Source organism: Nerophis ophidion, linkage group LG06 (genome assembly GCF_033978795.1).
Source record: "Nerophis ophidion isolate RoL-2023_Sa linkage group LG06, RoL_Noph_v1.0, whole genome shotgun sequence".
In the NCBI taxonomy this organism is placed as follows: domain Eukaryota; kingdom Metazoa; phylum Chordata; class Actinopteri; order Syngnathiformes; family Syngnathidae; genus Nerophis; species Nerophis ophidion.
The window spans coordinates 22,945,022-22,967,021 of NC_084616.1; the positions used below are offsets into that span (position 1 = coordinate 22,945,022).

The window sequence follows — 22,000 nt, forward strand, 5'->3', positions numbered from 1 at the left end:
CGGGTCGCGGGGGCAACAGCCTAAGCAGGTAAACCCAGACTTCCCTCTCCCCAGCCACTTCGTCTAGCTCTTCCCGGGGGATCCCGAGGCGTTCCCAGGCCAGCCGGGAGACATAGTCTTCCCAACGTGTCCTGGGTCTTCCCCGTGGCCTCCTACCGGTTGGACATGCCCTAAACACCTCCCTAGGGAGGCGTTTGGGTGGCATCCTGACCAGATGCCCGAACCACCTCATCTGGCTCCTCTCGATGTGAAGGAGCAGCGGCTTTACTTTGAGTTCCTCCCGGATGGCAGAGCCTCTCACCCTATCTCTAAGGGAGAGCCCCACCACACGGCGGAGGGAACTAATTTCGGCTGCTTGTACCCGTGATCTTATCCTTTCGGTCATGACCCAAAGCTCATGACCATAGGTGAGGATGGGAACGTAGATCGACCGGTAAATTGAGAGCTTTGCCTTCCGGCTCAGCTCCTTCTTCACCACAACAGATCGATACAGCGCCCGCATTTCTGAAGAATCCGCACCGATCCACCTGTCGATCTCACGATCCACTCTTCCCTCACTCGTGAACAAGACTCCTAGGTACTTGAACTCCTCCACTTGGGGCAGGGTCTCCTCCCCAACCCCGAGATGGCATTCCACCCTTTTCCGGGCGAGAACCATGGACTCGGACTTGGAGGTGCTGATTCTCATTCCGGTCGCTTCACACTCGGCTGCGAACCGATCCAGCGAGAGCTGAAGATCCCGTTCAGATGAAGCCATCAGGACCACATCATCTGCAAACATCAGAGACCTAATCCTGCAGTTACCAAACCGGAACCCCTCAATGCCCTGACTGCGCCTAGAAATTCTGTCCATAAAAGTTATGAACAGAATCGGTGACAAAGGACAGCCTTGGCGGAGTCCAACCCTCACTGGAAATGTGTGCGACTTACTGCCGGCAATGCAGACCAAGCTCTGGCACTGATCGTACAGAGAGCGGACCGCCACAATAAGACAGTCCGGTACCCCATACTCTCTGAGCACTCCCCACAGGACTTCCCGAGGGACACGGTCGAATCCGAGCTAATGTCGCTATATTTTGCAGTGCTATCCACCATTTGCTTGTATTGGCATCACTGGATGACGTCACAGGAAAATGGACGATGGCTTCACAGATAGCAAAAATCAGGCACTTTAAAGCCTTTTTTCGGGATATTCCGGGATGGGTAAAATTTTGAAAAAAACTTCAAAAAATATAATATGCCACTGGGAACTGATTTTTATTAGTTTTAACTCTTCTGAAATTGTGATAATGTTCCCCTTTAAGTGATTTCCACTGCAATATTTGCACAAATGACAAATATTAGGTCTCTAATGGCTATTGTAGAGGCAGGGATTTGTCCATCACTTGTCACCTGGGATAGTGGGTGTGGCTACATGTGTGTGGGCGGAGTGTGTGTGTGTGGGAGGAGTGTTTGTGGGTTTGAATGAGTGCTGAATGAATATCACTTTTACCTGTCTGGGAATTGTTTGGCTTGTTTGGAGAGAGTGTGAACCTGGGTGCTGTTACTTCTGTTGAACGCAAAAGGAGTGCTAAAAGAGTGAAAAAGAACCGCAAAAGGACTGCAAAGGAACAACAAACTATCTGAATGTAATGTATTGTATTTTTACTCAAGGGGACAATAAGGACTTCACGTTGCATCCTTGGACCCAGCGTGTCAGACAGAGCCCTGATTTCCACTCTCAGTGACTAATTACTTTTTGATAGTCACACAACAGCTATGTTGATGTTAAATAGCAGACGGCATCAAGAAATTGTCTTGGATTGCGCTACGAAAATGACGCTACTACCAAGAATGTATCGGGGCGGATGCAGGTCGGACGCAAAGAAGGACCGTTGGAGGAGTTTTTTCGAGGGACTTTTCGGATAAAAATCATGGAAACAAAACCTAAAGGTTATCCAAAAGGCTCCGTTGATTGATGGAAGGAGTTTTAAATCCAAAAGAAAATACAATTTTTGCCTTGACTGATACACTTCCAGAGGAAGGTTGCTATTGTTCTGGACTATCTTGCCAGTTGTGCGGAAAGTTATTCAGCTGTCTTGCACAAATGCAGCGTGAAGAGGTTTGTGTAATTTATTATTCACCTTTAATATGCCTACTTCATTCTATTTCACCTCATTCGTATTTCATTCGGGAGTCCGAATCAAGCCAGCATTTTACATTTCCTTAGCTACCTTCTTAAATAAATTTGTTTCTTTTTTTCTACCATCAATGCACTTCAAAATGATTTGTTCCTTTAGTTTGTGAAGAAAATAAACAGTGTCCTCTTCATTACAATTCTTACGTTTTTATTGAATGATATCTGCTTATGAGTTTTTTCCCGCGCCTTGAGATGGGCACATACGCGATACTGCGCGGCACACACCCCCTCGAGAGATTTCGTATAATTCAGGTGCGACAGTCCGACTTTTCAAAAACCGAACACGATCGGATTAAGGTGTTTCCCTGGGCTGTAGGAGGCTTATTCAGAGCCCAACTATTTAACAGACTAATTTAATGCATGGACACGTCGTGAGTGACTGAATGATAATTAATGTCTTCAAGCAAGTGTTTTTTCACAAATAAGACTTGTATGAGCCACACATCCGGCTCATGTCCCGCCCATGAAATGTGTGGTGGTCAAGCTAGCTCTGTTCTCAACAGATACGAGGCACCATTTAGCCTTTCTCCAGAAAAAATGCCCTGTGCTTGTCTTGTTTTCGGCTGTACGAATTGTTCAAATCGCGAAAAGGATAAAACGCTTCTTCAGAGTTCCTCGAGAGGTAATCTAAAAGGGCGGGAGAGTGCAAGATTTTACAAAACGACAACGAGAAAAGTGGAGCATAGTCAAAGAATGCACGAGTTTACAGGAATCACTCCGTTAAAGGTTTCTTTGATATACTTTTAGTGTTTATTACTTCCCATTGAAGTATTATCTTGATATTAAAGTTAAAGTCACGCACACTAGGTGTGGGGAAATTATCCTCTGCATTTGACCCATCCCCATGTTCACCCCCTGGGAGAAGAGCGGAGCAGTGAGCAGCAGCGGTGGCCGCGCTCGGGAATCATTTGGTGTTTTAACCCCCAATTACAACCCTCGATGCGGAGTGCCAAGTAGGGAGGCAATGGGTCCCATTTTTATAGTCTTTGGTATGACTCGGACGGAATTCGAACTCACGACCTTCTAGTGTCAGGGCGGACAGTCCAACCACGAGGCCACTGAACAGGTATTATTTGTATTTCTTAACCACGTTTGCTACGAGTGTTTCGAAAAGCACCAACTCGGTCGGCGAGTCTAAATAAAATAAATCAAATGTGAGCAAAACTTAAAAGAGTTAGGCTTTTAAACAATCATAAATAAATCATTCAGCACATACACAATGTTAACATCTATAGTTATATTTTGATAAACAATCATAAATGTGTTAGGAACTCGCATGGCTGCCGTTTTTGTGACCCCAACATGCAGGAACCAGGAGAGCGAAAAGCAGGTATGATGAGTTTTACTCAAACAGAGAGGAGAAAGCAGTCTTGCATGAAACGTTCCAAACTTAGAATGTGATCTTCGAGCATTGAGGAGTGCTCGAGTGAAAGCATAAATAGACCAGTGACGTGCTGTCAGGGGAGGCAAGTGAGGCAATGCCTCACCTGCCACCAAGTGGCTTAACCATGAGATGTTCCAAAACGAAGTAATAAAATAAGTTTTAATATTTCTCTTTTGGTTAATGCTTTCTATGTCATCTTGGTGTGGTTCCTGTATATTTTGATAATTTTCATGGTCAAAATCACGGAAATTCCATGTTTCCTGATCAAAACAATGCAGCAGATGAGAAGTGAGGCAGACACAGGCGGTGCCTCCACGGCTACACAGAGTGTGTATTGGGCGTGCGAGCGAAGGGGCACATGCTTGTTGCCACGTGGAAAAGGCAGGTCGTGAGGCAGCACTCGAGGGAGTACTGGAAAGTGCTCCTCCGGGTGATTCCCTTGTCCTACTGGGAGACTTCAACGCTCATGTTGGCAACGACAGTGAAACCTGGAGAGGCGTGATTGGGAAGAATGGTCGCCCGGATCTAAACCCGAGTGGTGTTTTGTTATTGGACTTTTGTGCTCGTCACAGTTTGTCGATAACAAACACCATGTTCAAACATAAGGGTGTCCATATGTGCACTTGGCACCAGGACACCCTAGGCCGCAGTTCCATGATCGACTTTGTAGTTGTGTCATCGGATTTGCGGCCTTATGTTTTGGACACTCGGGTGAAGAGAGGGGCGGAGCTTTCTACCGATCACCACCTGGTGGTGAGTTGGCTGCGATGGTGGGGGAGGATGCCGGACAGACCTGGCAGGCCCAAGCGCATTGTGAGGGTCTGCTGGGAACGTCTGGCAGAGTCTCCTGTCAGAGAGAGTTTCAATTCACACCTCCGGGAGAACTTTGAACATGTCACGAGGGAGGTGCGGGACATTGAGTCCGAGTGGACCATGTTCCGAACCTCTATTGTCGAGGCGGCTGATTGGAGCTGTGGCCGCAAGGTTGTTGGTGCCTGTCGTGGCGGTAATCCCAGAACCCGTTGGTGGACACTAGCAGTGAGGGATGCCGTCAAGCTGAAGAAGGAGTCCTATCGGGTTCTTTTGGCTCATAGGACTCCGGAGGCAGTGGACGGGTACCGACGGGCCAAGCGGTGTGCAGCTTTAGCGGTCGCGGAGGCAAAAACTCGGACATGGGAAGAGTTCGGGGAAGCCATGGAAAACGACTTCCGGACGGCTTCGAAGCGATTCTGGACCACCATACGGCGCCTCAGGAAGGGGAAGCAGTGCACTATCAACACCGTGTATGGTGCGGATGGTGTTCTGCTGACTTCGACTGCTGATGTTGTGGATCGGTGGAGGGAATACTTCGAAGACCTCCTCAATCCCACCAACACGTCTTTCTTTGAGGAAGCGGTGCCTGGGGAATCTGTAGTGGACTCTCCTATTTCTGGGGCTGAGGTCGCTGAGGTAGTTAAAAAGCTCCTCGGCGGCAAGGCCCCGGGGGTGGATGAGATCCGCCCGGAGTTCCTTAAGGCTCTGGATGCTGTGGGGCTGTCTTGGTTGACAAGACTCTGCAGCATCGCGTGGACATCGGGGGCGGTACCTCTGGATTGGCAGACCGGGGTGGTGGTCCCTCTCTTTAAGAAGGGGGACCGGAGGGTGTGTTCCAACTATCGTGGGATCACACTCCTCAGCCTTCCCGGTAAGGTTTATTCAGGTGTACTGGAGAGGAGGCTTCGCCGGATAGTCGAACCTCGGATTCAGGAGGAACAGTGTGGTTTTCGTCCTGGTCGTGGAACTGTGGACCAGCTCTATACTCTCGGCAGGGTTCTTGAGGGTGCATGGGAGTTTGCCCAACCAGTCTACATGTGCTTTGTGGACTTGGAGAAGGCATTCGACCGTGTCCCTCGGGAAGTCCTGTGGGGAGTGCTCAGAGAGTATGGGGTATCGGAATGTCTTATTGTGGCAGTCCGCTCCCTGTATGATCAGTGTCAGAGCTTGGTCCGCATTGCTGGCAGTAAGTCGGACACGTTTCCAGTGAAGGTTGGACTCCGCCAAGGCTGTCCTTTGTCACCGATTCTGTTCATAACTTTTATGGACAGAATTTCTAGGCGCAGTCAAGGCGTTGAGGGGTTCCGGTTTGGTGGCCACGGGATTAGGTCTCTGCTTTTTGCAGATGATGTAGTCCTGATGGCTTCATCTGGCCGGGATCTTCAGCTCTCACTGGATCGGTTCGCAGCCGAGTGTGAAGCGACCGGAATGAGAATCAGCACCTCCAAGTCCAAGTCCATGGTTCTCGCCCGGAAAAGGGTGGAGTGCCATCTCCGGGTTGGGGAGGAGACCCTGCCCCAAGTGGAGGAGTTCAAGTACCTAGGAGTCTTGTTCACGAGTGGGGGAAGAGTGGATCGTGAGATCGACAGGCGGATCGGTGCGGTGTCTTCAGTAATGCGGACGTTGTATCGATCCGTTGTGGTGAAGAAGGAGCTGAGCCGGAAGGCAAAGCTCTCAATTTACCGGTCGATCTACGTTCCCATCCTCACCTATGGTCATGAGCTTTGGGTCATGACCGAAAGGATAAGATCACGGGTACAAGCGGCCGAAATGAGTTTCCTCCGCCGGGTGGCGGGGCTCTCCCTTAGAGATAGGGTGAGAAGCTCTGCCATCCGGGAGGAGCTCAACGTAAAGCCGCTGCTCCTCCACATCGAGAGGAGCCAGATGAGGTGGTTCGGGCATCTGGTCAGGATGCCACCCGAACGCCTCCCTAGGGATGTGTTTAGGGCACGTCCAGCTGGTAGGAGGCCACGGGGAAGACCCAGGACACGTTGGAAAGACTATGTCTCCCGGCTGGCCTGGGAACGCCTCGGGATCCCCCGGGAAGAGCTAGACGAAGTGGCTGGAGATAGGGAAGTCTGGGCTTCCCTGCTTAGGCTGCTGCCCCCGCGACCCGACCTCGGATAAGCGGAAGATGATGGATGGATGGATGGATGGATTTCTCTTTTGGTTAATGCTTTCTATGTCATCTTGGTGTGGTTCCTGTATATTTTGATAATTTTCATGGTCAAAATCACGGAAATTCCATGTTTCCTGATCAAAACAATGCAGCAGATGAGAAGTGAGGCAGACACAGGCGGTGCCTCCACGGCTACACAGAGTGTGTATTGGGCGTGCGAGCGAAGGGGCACATGCTTGTTGCCACGTGGAAAAGGCAGGTCGTGAGGCAGCAAGTTCCTCTGCCTCAAGGTTTGGGACGATATATTGTCGACTTGCAGTTCAATGCCTCAGCAGTACTCTGACTCGCCACACTGGGAGAAGTGGGGGCGCTCAAGCTAGCAGACACAGGTTTCTCCAGCGGAAGCCAGCATTTTTTTCTTTTCTTTTTTTTTAACTGTATTTATAACAAACATGGCATTTTTATTAGAGTAAGCCAGCGTTTGTGGTGCAAAAATATTGTTTAATTTCTTGGAATGAAATTGAATTAAATGAATGTTTCTGCCAATATGGAGCATTATATACTGTATCCAAAATGAAATACTTCTCCAAACTGGACTTTAAGACGAAATGAATGTGGTCATACAAAGTACGTTTTCATGGAGGATAGCTATAGCTGCTTCAGATACAAATACAGAAAGGTAAGATACACTCACAATACTTGATTTATTTTGTTAAAAGCAAATGGGACCAAAAAGTATTTAATAACAACTTTATCAAATACTTTTTGGACCCATTTATCATATCATAATATCATTGTGATAAAGTTTTTATGAAAACGAAGAACTCCCTTTTTTTTCCTGTAACTCTAATGTGCATCCTAAATCAACAATGACTAGAGCTGCACATATGAATTTAAGTAAAAAAAAAGAAGAAAAAGTATGTATGCCTCACCTGATGTTTAGTTCACCGCACGTCACTGAAATAGACATATGCTGTGTAGCTGCTGACAGAAGCACATTGTATACATATTATATAATTTGATAGTTGGTTATAATAAATACATACAATTTAAAAATATTCAGTTCATATTTACATATAATGTGATTAAAAATGTATTTTTATTTGGTAATTTCATGCAAGTATATGTTAACTTTATTTTTGTTACAAAACCCATGTAAATTGGAGAAGAACATATTTTTGTTTCCGGTTTGGTCACATTGTTGGCAGTACTGTCAAAAGATTTATTTTTATATAAAGTAAATATATATATAATAAGAATATTAACAATACTAATGAATAAACCAAGGAAATGAAGTGTGACAAAAACTCAAGTGTGTATGGTGTAAGGCAGTGGTTCTCAAATGGGGGTATGCGTACCCCTGGGGGTACTTGAAGGTATGCCAAGGGGTACGTGAGATTTTTTTTAAATATTCTCAAGGTAGCAACAATTCAAAAATCCTTTATAAATATATTTGTTGAATAATACTTCAACAAAATATTAATGTAAATTCATAAACTGTGAAAAGAAATACAACAATGCAATATTCAGTGTTGACAGCTAGATTTTTTGTTGACATGTTCCATAAATATTGATGTTAAAGATTTCTTTTTTCGTGAAGAAATGTTTACAATTAAGTTCATGAATCCAGATGGATCTCTATTAGAAATCCCCAAAGAGGGAACTTTAAGTTGATGATTACTCTTATGTGTAGAAATCTTTATTCATAATTGAATCATTTGTTTATTTTTCAACAAGTTTTTAGTTATTTTTATATCTTTTTTTCCAAATATTTAAAAAAAGACCACTACAAATGAGCAATATTTTGCACTGTTATGCAATTTAATAAATCAGAAACTGATGACATAGTGCTGTATTTCAATTCTTTATCTCTTTTTTTCAACCAAAAATGCTGTGCTCTGATTAGGGGTACTTGAATTTTTTTTTTTTTTTTTTTTTCTTTGTCATTAAAAAGGGACGTTTTTGTCATGAAAAAGGGAGGTTTTTGTGGTTGGTGCACTAATAGTAAGTGTATATTGTGTTTTTTTATGTTGATTTAATAAAAAAATAAAAATTATTATTTAAAAAAAATAAAAATTAATAAAAAATTATTCTGCGGCCCGGTACCAATCGGGCCACGGTGGGCCGCGGCCCGGTGGTTGGGGACCACTGTTCTAAAACAATCAACTTCTGTCATCGTGACCAGTAATATACCCTGCAGGTAACGTGTGTGTGTGCATCTGTGCGTGCGTGTGTGCGTGCGTGCGTGTAGGCATAAATGACTGAGTGAGTGTATAATCATATGAAAAGAACCAAAACATGTCTTAGCATAACATGTTTCTAGGCTAACACACACACTGGCATAAAAAGTTAACAAAATCCCCAGTCTCTTCACAATTTACAAAACCCCCACCTTAATATAACTCTTAGTCATCATATTTTGTGAATAAATCGCCTTAATAGTGCAAAACAAGAACTTTTTTACATCTTTTAACTGGGGAGCCTGGTCCCTTCATGCTTACCTTAGAAAAGGACATGGAGTTGTGACCTTAGATGGCCACAACCAACAAAGAAGAACATTCACAGACAACAGTAAACAGATCACAAAGTGGCGCCCCCTGGCGGCTTCCCTGAGAACGGTCACAAACTTCTGAAAGAACCTCTGCAGACTCCCCACATCAGTTCACCTCCTTACAACCACCCCTTCTTTCTATGATGGCGTCTCAGCCATTAGATACACAACCCCTCCCTATTCCCGTGTCAACACGATACCTAGTGTTTGTGATATGAGAGGTGAAGTGCAATGTATCATGCTCAGTGTTTAAAAGCAGCCATCTTCTTTTCTTTAGCCGCCTGCCACAGTCTTCGTCCTATTTCAATCTTTTCCTTATCAGAGACAGGTTTCACAGCTACCGAATGGTAGGACAACTTCATGGGAGGGCATCTGTGTCTCGGCGGATTTCTCCTGCTCTGCACAAGCTCTTTGGACATGACCTTCTTGTTACCGGGCTCCCTTGGTCCAGGTCCAGTTTCTAACATCTGTCCTTAACACTTGTCCTCCTCTTCATCCGGTTCGCTTTGATCCCCTCCTTCATGTATCTCCTTAGGCTGAGTTTTACTTGCTGCATTTCCAAGGTCCCGCAGCTGAACATCTTCAATAGCTTCTGTATCACTGCAATCTGTGTTTACTGCTGACTCCCTCATCCCACACCACTCCTGCTGGGGGTCCAAGGGGAGGAACATGAATTGGGTCAACAGATTCTGGTGGACCACTCTCTCCTTGTCCCCCGCTTCGGTCCGGACCACGTACACAGGTAGATCCGGCTGTTTTTTTAGGACAATGTAAGGCTGGCGCTCCCACCTATCTCCCAGCTTCTGCCGACCTTCAATGTAACACATTTTGACAAGCACCCTGTCCCCGGGCTTAAATTCCTGAGGCTTCGCCTTGCGATCATATTGTTTTTTCTGTTGTTCTTTGGCGTGTCTGGACATCTGGTTGGCCTTATCATAAGCATCTCTCAGGCAGTCCATGAGGGCTTGCACGTATTCACTGTATTCACATGGCTCGTTGTTCTCTGGCAGCCCTAAGACAAGGTCAATGGGCAGTCTGGGATGTCTGCCATACATTAAAAAGTATGGCGGGTAACCCGTTGAGTCATGGCGCGTACAGTTATAGGCATGTGTCATAGCGTCCACATGTTCATGCCAGCGGGGCTTCTCTTGAGGATTCAGTGTTCCCAACATATCCATCAGGGTCCTGTTAAATCTTTCGGTGGTTCCATTTCCCTGTGGATGATAAGAGCTTGTGTGAGACTTTGTGATTCCAGTGATCCTGCACAGCTCCTTCACAACAGTGCTCTCAAAGTTTCGACCTTGATCAGCGTGAAGTCTAGCAGGGAATCCAAAACGGCAGAGAAAGTTCCTCCACAACACCTTTGCCACTGTGCGTGCCTTCTGATCTTTGGTCGGGTAAGCTTGTGCAAAACGAGAGAAGTGATCCGTTACAACCAGCAGATTCTCGATCCCACCTCTGGACCTCTCCAATGTCAGAAAGTCTATACAGACCAATTCCATCGGTGCACTGGTGTGGATACTGACGAGGCGGGCTCTAAGACCCTGCTGTGGGAGTCTTTCTGAGACAGCACCTCTCGCACTGTTCACACCATGGAACATCTTGGGCCAGTAAAAACGTTCCCTCATCAGTGCAAATGTGCGGTCCGGACCCAAATGGCCTGAATCATCATGGAGGGCCATCTTAGCACACCGCTGTAGCTCCATGGGCAGAACCAACTGCTCAAGTGGCCCTCTTTGTGCATCATAAACTTTGCGGTAGAAGATGCTGTCTTTGACCACTAACCTCTTCCATTCCTTCAGGAGAATGCCCACCTGTGCCTCTCCTTCCACACTATCGCTCCTCTTAGGTTTGGTGTTCAGAGACCGATGGTGCAGCACTGGTCCAAGCACAGGGTCATCTCTTTGGCCAATCCTAACTTGCTGCTTTGTCATTGCAGGCAGTGAATCTTTCCCAATACCATCATAGGACTCAGTTAGCAGCTCAGGATTGCTTGGCTGTGGTCCTTGAAGGTAGTCTGTCTCAACATGTGCTGTATTTTCGACTACCTCATCTGATCTCAGAGACTTCCTCTCACTGTTCCTGGACTTGAACCGCTGTGGACATGTCTGCAGGGCTTGTGCGACCTCCCGACTGGGTAGTCTGGACAAAGCATCTGCGTTGGCATTGCATTTTCCTTGACGGTATTGAATATCAAAGACCAGCATTGACAGGTGGGACACCCAGCGCTGAACAGTCGCGTCCAATTTTGCAGTCGTCATCACATATTTCAGTGGATTGTTATCGGTGATGACAGAGAATTTGTGCCCATACAGGTGGTCATAAAACTTTTCTGTTGCCGCCCACTTGAGAGCTAAAAACTCTAACTTGTGGGCCGGGTAACGCGTTTCAGATGGATGCAACCCTCTACTGGCATACGCAAGGACACGCTCCTTCCCATTTTGAATCTGAGCAAGAACAGCACCCAGACCTTCCCCAGACGCATCAGTCTGCAACAAGAATGGTAGGTTGTAGTCTGGGTAGGCGAGGACCGGTGCTGTGGTAAGTCTTTGCTTCAGACGTTGGAATGCAGCCTCGCAATCTTCCATCCAATGGAACTGGGGAGGTGGGTCAAAAGATGTCTTGGCCCCCCTTTTCTTCTTTCTTGGGTCTCCCGAAGTGAGACGATATAGAGGCGCAACCAGCTTTGCATAACTTCCCACACACCGCCTGTAGTAGCCTGTGAAGCCCAGGAACTGCTGTATCTCTTTGCGGTTAGTGGGGCGTTTCCAGTCAGTCACTGTATTTATCTTCTCTGGGTCAGTCCTGATACCTTCGGCTGACACCAGGTGCCCTAGGTACTGAACCTCCTTCTTCATCAAATGGCATTTGGAAGGCTTCAGCTTCAGCCCGTGTTCCCGTCGCCGATCAAACACCACTTGAAGCCTCTCCAGGTGTTCGTCAAAGGTTTTTGCAAAGACAATGATGTCGTCAAGATAGATGAGCAGATTGACGTAGTTTAGGTCTCCAAAACAACAGGTCATCAATCTCTGAAAAGTTGATGGGGCATTTTGTAACCCAAATGGCATTCTGTTAGCCTCGTACAGCCCCATGGGTGTGCTGAAAGCTGTTTTGTGCTTATCTTGCTCTGCTATTTCCACCTGCCAGTACCCAGGGGTGAGGTCGAGGGTGGAGAAATACTTTGACTGCTCCAATGCTTCCAGTGCATCCTCTATCCTTGGCAATGGAAAAGCATCCCTTGTGCTGCACAGATTCACCTTCCTGTAGTCCACGCATATTCTCAGGGACCCATCCTTCTTAATAACCACCACCATCTGGGAAGCATAAGGGCTTTTGCTTGGACGAATTACACCAGCCTCTTCCATCTCCGTGAGAGCCTTCTTGACGCCCTCCCACTGGGCGGGTGGTATTTTACGGTACGGGAGCCAAAATGGTTTTGGGTCCACCAGTGGTATTTCATGCTGGACCGTTGTTGTGTGTCCATAATCTAATGAGTACTGGGAGAAAACATCACTGTTCCTCCCTACAAGCTCTTCGAGCCTAGAGTGTTGCTCCTCATCATCTATGGCTGCACCACTCAAATCTACACAACATGATGCTAGGCCTTTATTATTGCTCACCCTTTGCTCATGCATTTGACATACACTGGTGCCAGGCACTCCCATCTTGGTGTTTTGACCCCTCCCATGGCCCCTTTCCACTGTTTGCAGTACTTCCTGAATCAGAAAGACCTCTGCCAGCTGAGTGCCGGACCTAATAACAACTGTTTGTTCAGACAGGTTCATCACTTGGACCGGAACCTGCTGCTTGGTCACATTAGCCACGACTCTGCCAACAACGAGGCCCACTGGAAGCTTCAGAGAGGGCTTGGCTTCAATGAGTGCAGTATATGATTGTTTCTTGGGTCCCTTCATTACCTTGCACTTCACAACAGTTTCACTGCCTGCAGGCACCAACACTTGCTCCCCATAATACCGAACAGGGCCCACTCTGCCGTCTAGACCACCAGGCCCCGTTTGTTCCATCTCAAGTAATGCAGAATGCCATTCTGGATGGGTATCGTTGATGCATTGGAGGAATTGCAGCCCATAAGTGTCTTGAGGGTGTTGTCTCGAGGCCCGTATGACATTCGTCCCCACCAGCAAAGGAACCATGGACCTGTACTCTGTTTCAGGGACCACAAAGGCTGGTACACTGGCATATTCTTTTCCAAAAACCTTCAGTTGGACAAGCAGCACACATTGGTGAGGGACATCCTGGCCACCTGCCCCTTCCACTGGAATATTGGAAGGCTGAAGCTTCTGCTGGCACAATTCAGGGTGCCTACGCCAAAACTCATAGGTAATGCTGGTTATTTGTGATTCTGAGTCAATTAAAGTCCTACACATTTCACCATTGACCTCCACATCCCCCTCATTCCTGGGAACCACCACGGGTGTTCTCTTCTCCTCTCCTCGCTCTTCTGTTTGGGAAACTAAGTGTTTGCCCATGGTTTCCCCTTCTACCACAGGCTTTATGCGTTTAAAGAAGATCCGGCCTGCGCCGTGTCGTGTTGTGCTGTGTCCTCTGGGGGGAAAACCTGAGAATGTTGTGGGTTTGTGTTCAGGTAATTATTAGGCATTAGAGTTCTACATACTCTGGCCATATGTCCGGCCTTCCCACAACGATAGCACACCAACCTGGCAACTTCCCTGTCATTCCTCACTGCTGACAGTGGTCTGGTTGGAGCAGGGGTTTGTAAGAAAACTAGTTTTGATTCTAGCTGTGCAAGCCTTTTGACCTGCTCCTCTTGGTTCAGAGTTAGTTTCTCTATTAGCATAGTCAGTGTGGACAGCTCGGAGGAGGGTTTTACTGCATCAGTCATCTCTTTTGCCGCCCCTTGCTGTTCTCTGGCCGCCATGTGAACCTGGGTAAATGGTTTCTTTAATTTCTGTTGAGGCTGAAACCTCCTTGTCTCCCTTGCCAGACTTCGTAGTTCCTCTTGAAGTTCACAAAAACTCATGAGCCTAGGTTTCAAGGGGGAAATCCTGAGATACACCCCTTCATCATTTAACCCCCTAAGGAACTGACGTGTGAGTTTGGCATCACGGTCTGGGTACGGTTGGCCCCCACACTGAGACTCCTCAACTGAACGGAGGGTTGCTTCTAGCGCAATAGCATAGGAGCATGCGGTTTCTTCGGGACGCTGGCTTCTCTCATAAAAGTCTGCCAGAGGATCCAGAGACCTTTGCATGTCTCCGTATTCGGCCCTCAGCTCCTCAAATGCTCTCTCAGGATGCTGTTCTTGGAGGGGGAGATTTAGAATCAGCCTCCTGGCCTCACCGCTCAAGTGATGCACAATTGTTGCAAAACAGAGATGTGCTGGCAGCCCACCCGCTTCCAGAAGATACTGCATATCCCGTATCCAGTCTTCAATGAGGACTCTACAGTCAGGGCCTCCACTGAAGATCTGGACGTTCCTCACTTGGTGTGTCTGGGTGAACCCAACAGGTGCAGGTTGCATTGTGCTATACCTGGCCTTTCCTGTGGTGGGAAACACAGCTCGGGGCGCATGTTGGTAAGTGAACATGGATGTTGATACAGCAGGACCTGGAGCAGGCAGCAGGAGATTTGGTGGGTTATATGTGGCTGCTTGGGCAGTGTACCAATCAGGGGACCAGGCAGCATTGTTTATCCCAGTCCTAGGGGTGTGAGTGGTGGCTTGCAATTTAGGCTCTGAAATCTGTGGGAATTCATGGGGGTGGGTCGGGACTAATGGATAGGGACTGTTCGCTTGGGGTTCATACATATTGGGGGAGGTGTGGCCTGGGTAGTGGGACGCACCTGATATCCTGTCCTGGGGTTTTGCTAATTGGGACGGGCAAGTGGGCAGCAGCCCCCTAGGCTATGGAGGCAGAGTCTAGCCATGAAATGGGGGCAGCATCATAAAAGTTGGATATGGGGGATGACAGGGTTGGCACAGTGGTTGGGTGGGGCTGTTTACTGGATGTATGGACATGTTCAGCATTGGGGAGCACTGTAGTGGCAGCTGCAGGTTGCATGCTGGCTGATACCGGTGACACATAGGGCTGTGCAGTTTTGACTTGATGGGACTCCGTTTTTGTCGTTCTGGGCCTACCAGCCTGTTGGGGGTCCATGTCATGTTTAGAGTGGGCCATCATGTGGACAATACACTGAGGTGACACCCCTTCATCAGGATCATGGTCCACTATGCCAGCATGTCGATTTAAAGTATGTCTCCCGGTGGAGTGAACTTGTGTCGGGGGTCGACTAGGGGTACCTACGCGGAGACTCTGCATCTTCAGAATTCAAAAGTGCTGCAGGCTTAGATAACTTGGGTGCATGTATTGAGGTATGTATAGTGTGTTGTGTGAGAGAGAGTATGTGTATGTGGTGGCAGTTGTGTTGGATTGTGATTGTGTGACTGTGTTTTTTTTGTTTTTTTGTTTTTCCAGAGTATGTCACAGACACCATAAAACATTCCCATAAAGAATAAAAATTGAAAAAGGATATTTTTAACAGAAATGTTTTTCCTTCTTTCCCCTCTTAACTCCTCCTCCTGCCCTTGTGTGGCATCCGCAGATCCGGGTCACGGCACCAGTTGTAACCCTTGAAGCTGGCTTCCCCTATCCTGGGTCCGTCTAGTCCTCAGTCTCCTTATAAAGTCTCTGCGTTGTGTGTTGTATTTTTGTGTGCGTGGGAAGACGGAGAGAAAGACCGGTCAAGAAAGCATAGGATCTGGGTGGAGTCGTCTTTATCTCAAAGCTTCACCTTAGAAAATGACATGGAGTTGTCCAAATACAAAATATGTCACACTATAACACTTTATATCTTCTAAAACAATCAACTTCTGTCATCGTGACCAGTAATATACCCAGCAGGTAACGTGTGCGTGCGTGCGTGTGTGCGTGCGTGCGTGTTGGCATAAATGACTGAGTGAGTGTATAATCGTATGAAAAGAACCAAAACATGTCCTAGCCTAACATGTTTCTAGGCTAACACACACACTGGCATAAAAAGTTAACAAAATCCCCAGTCTCTTCACAATTTACAAAACCCCCACCTTAATATAACTCTTAGTCATCATATTTTGTGAATAAATAGGCTTAATAGTGCAAAACAAGAACTTTTTTACATCTTTTAACTGGGGAGCCTGGTCCCTTCATGCTTACCTTAGAAGAGGACATGGAGTTGTGACCTAAGATGGCCACAACCAACAAAGAAGAACATTCACAGACAACAGTAAACCGATCACAAAGTGGCGCCCCCTGGCGGCTTCCCTGAAAACTGTCACAAACTTCTGAAAGAAACTCTGCAGTCTCCCCACATCAGTTCACCTCCTTACATATATATATATATACCCAAAATTCTTCCTTCATTTGTTACGAGATTCGCACCTTCTTTCTCTCGCAACAACCCGCTAGCATCACAGCTAACGTTAGCCACACCGCTACCTCTCTGCTGGGCGTATACGTATGTGACGTATGACGTGACAGTATGTGACGTATGTAAGAATGTGTGCCAGCTTGTCTGTGAGAAGGAGACACAGGAAAGAGCGAGGAGAGCCTGTAGTGTAATGCCCGCAGCTAAAAACAACTGCGTGAGAACGTCTACTCCAATATTACGATATAGTCATTTTCTATATTGCACAGAAACAATGTATCGCGTATATTGATATATCGCCCAGTCCTATCACACACAAACACACACACACACACACACACACACACACTCAGAAGCCTAAAGATAGTACCGTAAATGTAAAGTAACGTAGAAACAATCCGAATCAGGCTCAAAATATAATCACCCCTTCCTGACTGACAAACCAGCGCCAAGGATTACATAACCTCCTGACGCATGTCAAATAAGACAAACACTGTACCGTAATATATACAAGACTTATTTTAAGACATTAAAAAGATACTGCATATGTTCTTCTACTAATGGTAGCTGGTAGTGTTGCAAACAGCGTCTTTAATTTAGGCCATGAATACGTCAAAATTGCTTTAAAAACTTGAAAAAAAGCGAAAAGGGACGACTGTATGTTTAATGTTTGCTTCAGGAAATGAGTGTAATTGATTTTCCCTTTACAGGAACAGCCTTTTCAGACACGGTGTGCTCAAACTGCAGCGATCAAACCTTTTCCAACGGAATTTCCACAACATGTCAGCCACACACAAAGTAAGTGAATTTTGTTCCACCCCTGATTTATTCCAGCACAAACTTAGTGATCGCTACCTGACTAATTGATCCTTCTGTCTGATCCGCCAGTTGTGAATCCCAAAATCTCTGTTTGATACAACCAGGGACTCCGTCAACTGATGCCAAATGCGGAACAAATGAACGTTATCGTGGAAAAATAACGGCTGCAATTGTTTTCGTTGTATTTTTTGGCATATTCATCATCCTATCGTACATATTTAAAAAATATAGGTTGGTGTTCTATAAATATTTTTAATTGCATAGTAAGGCTATCAAAGTTAACGCGATCATCAGTTAACGTTAATTTCTTTTTGGCTGTAACAGATCTCAACCAGGCGAAAGCAATGAGCTGTGAAAGTCCTGTCATCATCGCAGGAATAAAGTAACATTAGCACCGCCGAGAACCCCTGTTCCCACGGAGAGAGACAGACCACACTGAGCACAAACTTTCCCAGACATTTTGGGACGGCGTGGCTCGGTTGGGAGAACGGCAGTGCTAGCAACCGTGGATCCTGGTTCCATCCCCGGTTTCTGCCATCCTAGTCACGTCCGTTAGGTCCTTGAGCAAGACACTTCACCCACATTGCTCCTGATGGGCCGTGGTGAGGGCCTTGCATGGCAGCTGCCGAGTGATGAGTGTTCTTGTTACGAGGTCGGAAATCAAGATGACCACATCCACAAAAGCTATCTCGCTTCATGGTCTACAGCGCTGCTAACAAAGGGAACAGGTGATTAGATAACTCGTTCCAGCTGAGGTATCCATTCACCTGTTGCCTGCTTCATGGCCGGCCCCGGCACACACCCCGCCCGCAGGGGAAGCGTGGAACACGCCCCTCTCCACATGCCTCCACTTCCAGACACAGGCCGGGCACCCGTCCGGCCGCGCCCACTCCCCCCCCCCGAATAGCGGGGCAAGAGAGGAAGTCGGCCATGGCCATCTGCGTCCCCCGGCCTGTGGACGGCCTGGAAGTTGTAGTGTTGTAATTCGAGATACCACCGGGTGATCCGCGCATTGGCGTCCTTCATATGGTAGAGCCACTGGAGAGGTTTGTGATCCGAGCAGAGACTGAAGGCCCGCCCCAGCAGGTAGTAGCGGAGAGCCCCGACCGCCCACCGGATGGCGAGGCACTCCCTCTCCACCGTACTGTACCTCGCCTCCAAGTCCGACAATTTCCGGCTGATGTAAAGTATGGGGCAATCGACGCCCTCCCCCCGCTGGGTCAAAACTGCCCCCAATCCCCGGCCCGACGCGTCCGCCTGCAGACAGAAAGGGATGTTAAAATTTGGCTCACAGAGTGCTTTCTTTACCTCCTCCAACACCTGCTGGCACCGCTCCATCCACTGGACCAGGTCTGGAGCACCCTTTCCGGTTAGGTCCGTCAGTGGGCTGGTCAGGTCCGCAAACCGGGGAATAAATCGACGGTAGTAGCCCGCCAGTCCCACAAACTACCTCACCTCTTTTTTAGTCTTGAGGGGTGGACAGGCCGCAATCGCCGCCATCTTGTCAACCTGCGGCTGCAGCCTCCTCCCCAAGTGGTACCCCAGATACTGTACCTACCTCCGGCCAACCGCGCACTTCGCCGGGTTGGCGGTGAGCCCCGCCCGCCTCAAGGACTCCCCCACCCGCTGCCGGTGATCTTCCCAGCTGGTATTCATTCAATACATAGGATTTTAGCAGGATCTGCTGACATGCTAGCAGAGTAGTGGATTAAAAAAAAAAAGCTTTTATAATTGTAAAGGACAATGTTTTATCAACTGATTGCAATGATTTAAATTTGTTTTAACTATTAAACGAACCAAAAAATAACTTATTTTATCTTTGTGAAAACATTGGACACAGTGTGTTGTCAAGCTTATGAGATGCGATGCAAGTGTAAGCCACTGACACTATTGTTCTTTTTTATTATTTTTATAAATGTCTAATCTCCCGAAGGAATCAATAAGGTACTATACATCTAATGATAATGTCAGTGATGGATTTTAATCACTGCTATGCTGAAATTATAATTCATATTGATACTGTTGTTGATAATATTTATTTTTGTTTTCATTACTTTTGGTTTGTTCCGTGTCGTGTTTGTCTCCTCTCAATTGCTCTGTTTATTGCAGTTCTGAGTGTTGCTGGGTCAGGTTTGGTTTTGGAATTGGATTGCATTGTTATGGTATTGCTGTGTAGTGGTTTATTGGATTGATTAAAAAATAAAAAATAAAAAATAAAAATAAAAAAAATAAAAAAATAAAAATTGATTTTTTAAAAATGAGAATCGATTCTGAATCGCACAACGTAATATATATATATATATATATATATATATATATATATATATATATATATATATATATATATATATATATATATATATATATATATATATTTACCCCCTGCAATATAATATACCATAGTTAGTAAAACAAATAATAAATACATACATAATCATTATCTCATTGAAACATAAACATTTTTCTAGATGGTCATCCTAACTAATCTTTTCCGTACTTTGGGAACATTTGTAGTTTGAACAGTCTGTTAAACTGAGTCATATTAGTGCTGTGTTTTATTTATTTTTTTGATGCATCCCATTATTAAATTCCACATACTGATATGCTAAAGGTTGTCAGTGTTGTATGTGCATACAAATGTTTTAAATCACATTTTCCTCTAAGGTTATATTCATCCTCTTACTGAGAAGAATTGTTGTACATTCTTGGGTAGTAAGTTTTAGTCTGTTTTATACATAATTTTAGCTGTTTGCAAATGCACTAAATCATTACATTTCAATATTTGTGATAAAGATTTTTGTGTTTTCTCTATCTCCAGCATCATGTATTATTCTAACTGATATTTTTGTAACACAGCAAGTGAATAAAGTGTACTTTTGAAGTTGTTTCCTCATCTTTGTGCACAATAACTCAGATATGGTAACACTAGCGAGCAGTAGAGGATATGTTTTGCGTCACTCATTATAGACATATTTCTTGGCACCTTATGTTGTATATTTATGACATTTCCAGTTCATTTTATCATCTACTATTACACCCAAACATGTTTTTTTTTTAACTCTGTCAATGTCAACTCTGTCTTTTTGTATTTGTGTTTGACTTTCTCTTCTACTGTTACCGAATATCATTATTCGTCCGTTTAGTCAGTTTTTGTCAAAACATCTTTTTAATTTGTTCATTTATTCTGTTATTATTTGTATTATCTTATGTGAGTTCTCTTCTGAACAGAACACAGTTGTGTTGTCTGCAAATAATACTAACTTTAAGTCCTTTGTAACTTTACACATGTCATTTGTACAAAGATTGAACAATTTTGGCCCCAGAGTTGATCCCTGGGGTACGCCACGAGATATTTTCCGCTCTGTAGAAGTGTGTTCGCCTAGCTCGTGGGTCAGCAACCCGTGGCTATAGAACCACGCAACTCTTTAGCGCTGCCCCAGTGACTCCCTGTAGATTTTTCAAAAATATATGAAAATGGAAAAACAAATGTTTATATATTAAATATATTTTTTGTTTTAGTATGGTTTTGTGCAGGAGGACAAACATGACACAAACCTTCCTAATTGTTAGAAAGCCCACTGTTTATATTAAACATGCTTAATTGATGAGAGCATTTGGCAAGCACCTTTTCAGCGATTCCTGAACTCCCCGACGTTTGTTTACACGTAGTTTCTCTGACGCTGCCACAGAAAGACGTGTTTTATGCCACTCCTTTGTCTCATTCTGTCCACCAAACGTTTTATGCTGTGTGTGAATGCACAAAGGTGAGCTTTGTTGATGTTCTTGACTTGTGTGGGGTGCTAATCCGGCATATTTGGTCACTGCATGACTGCAAGCTAATTCATGCTAACATGCTATTTAGGCTAGTTGTATCTACACTATATTGCCAAAAGAATTTGGCCACCCATCCAAATTTCAAGAATGAGGTGTCCTAATTACTTGGTGTATAAAATCAAGCACTTATACATGGAGACTGTTTCTACAAACATTTTTGAAAGAATGGGCTGCTCTCAGTAATTTCCAGCGTGGAACTGTCATATGATGCCACCTGTGCAACAAATCCAGTCGTGAAATGTCCTTGCTCCTTAATATTCCAAAGTCAACTTTGATAGAAGAAAAGTGAAGAGTTTGGGAACAGCAGCAAGTCAGCCACCAAGTGGTAGGCCACGTAAACTGACAGAGAGAGGTCAGCTGATGCTGAAGCGCATAGTGTAAAGACTTTCTGCACAGTCAGTTGCTACAATAGACGCGGGTACCAAACCCAGCGGCTTCTAACCAAGACGGGCATCCGTAAGGGGTGGACGGCCCAGCTGCAAAAAATACATATGTATGTATACATATATACACACACATATACTGTATATTCACATATACATGTACACACACATATACATACATACTTTACACATATAGTACATGTATACATACATACACCTGTATATAACAATAATCAATCAATCAATCAATGTTTACTTATATAGCCCTAAATCACTAGTGTCTCAAAGGGCTGCACAAACCACCACGACATCCTCGGTAGGCCTACATAAGGGCAAGGAAAACTCACACCCAGTGGGACATCGGTGACAATAATGACCCAGTGGGACGTCGGTGACAATGATGACTATGAGAACCTTAGAGAGGAGGAAAGCAATGGATGTCGAGCGGGTCTAACATGATACTGTGAAAGTTCAATCCACAATGGATCCAACACAGTCGCGAGAGTCCAGTCCAAAGCGGATCCAACACAGCAGC

At 45.7% G+C, this 22,000-nt stretch overlaps 1 protein-coding gene across 3 annotated transcripts in view; it reads left to right on the forward strand.

The window, feature by feature from the left end:
- Positions 1-20,129, forward strand: part of LOC133554403 (tumor necrosis factor receptor superfamily member 5-like) — a 67,418-nt gene extending 47,289 nt beyond the window's left edge. For 2 of the 3 annotated variants that reach the window (XM_061903114.1, XM_061903115.1), the window contains exons 6-8: positions 17,140-17,227; positions 17,318-17,479; positions 17,573-20,129. In XM_061903114.1, coding sequence (XP_061759098.1) covers positions 17,140-17,227; positions 17,318-17,479; positions 17,573-17,603 — 281 coding nt within the window. In that variant the 3' untranslated portion in view covers positions 17,604-20,129. Of the gene's footprint in view, positions 1-1,653; positions 2,317-17,139; positions 17,228-17,317; positions 17,480-17,572 lie in introns of those variants that run through there. The other variant, XM_061903116.1, reaches the window with a different exon arrangement.
- The last annotated feature ends 1,871 nt before the right edge of the window (positions 20,130-22,000 follow it).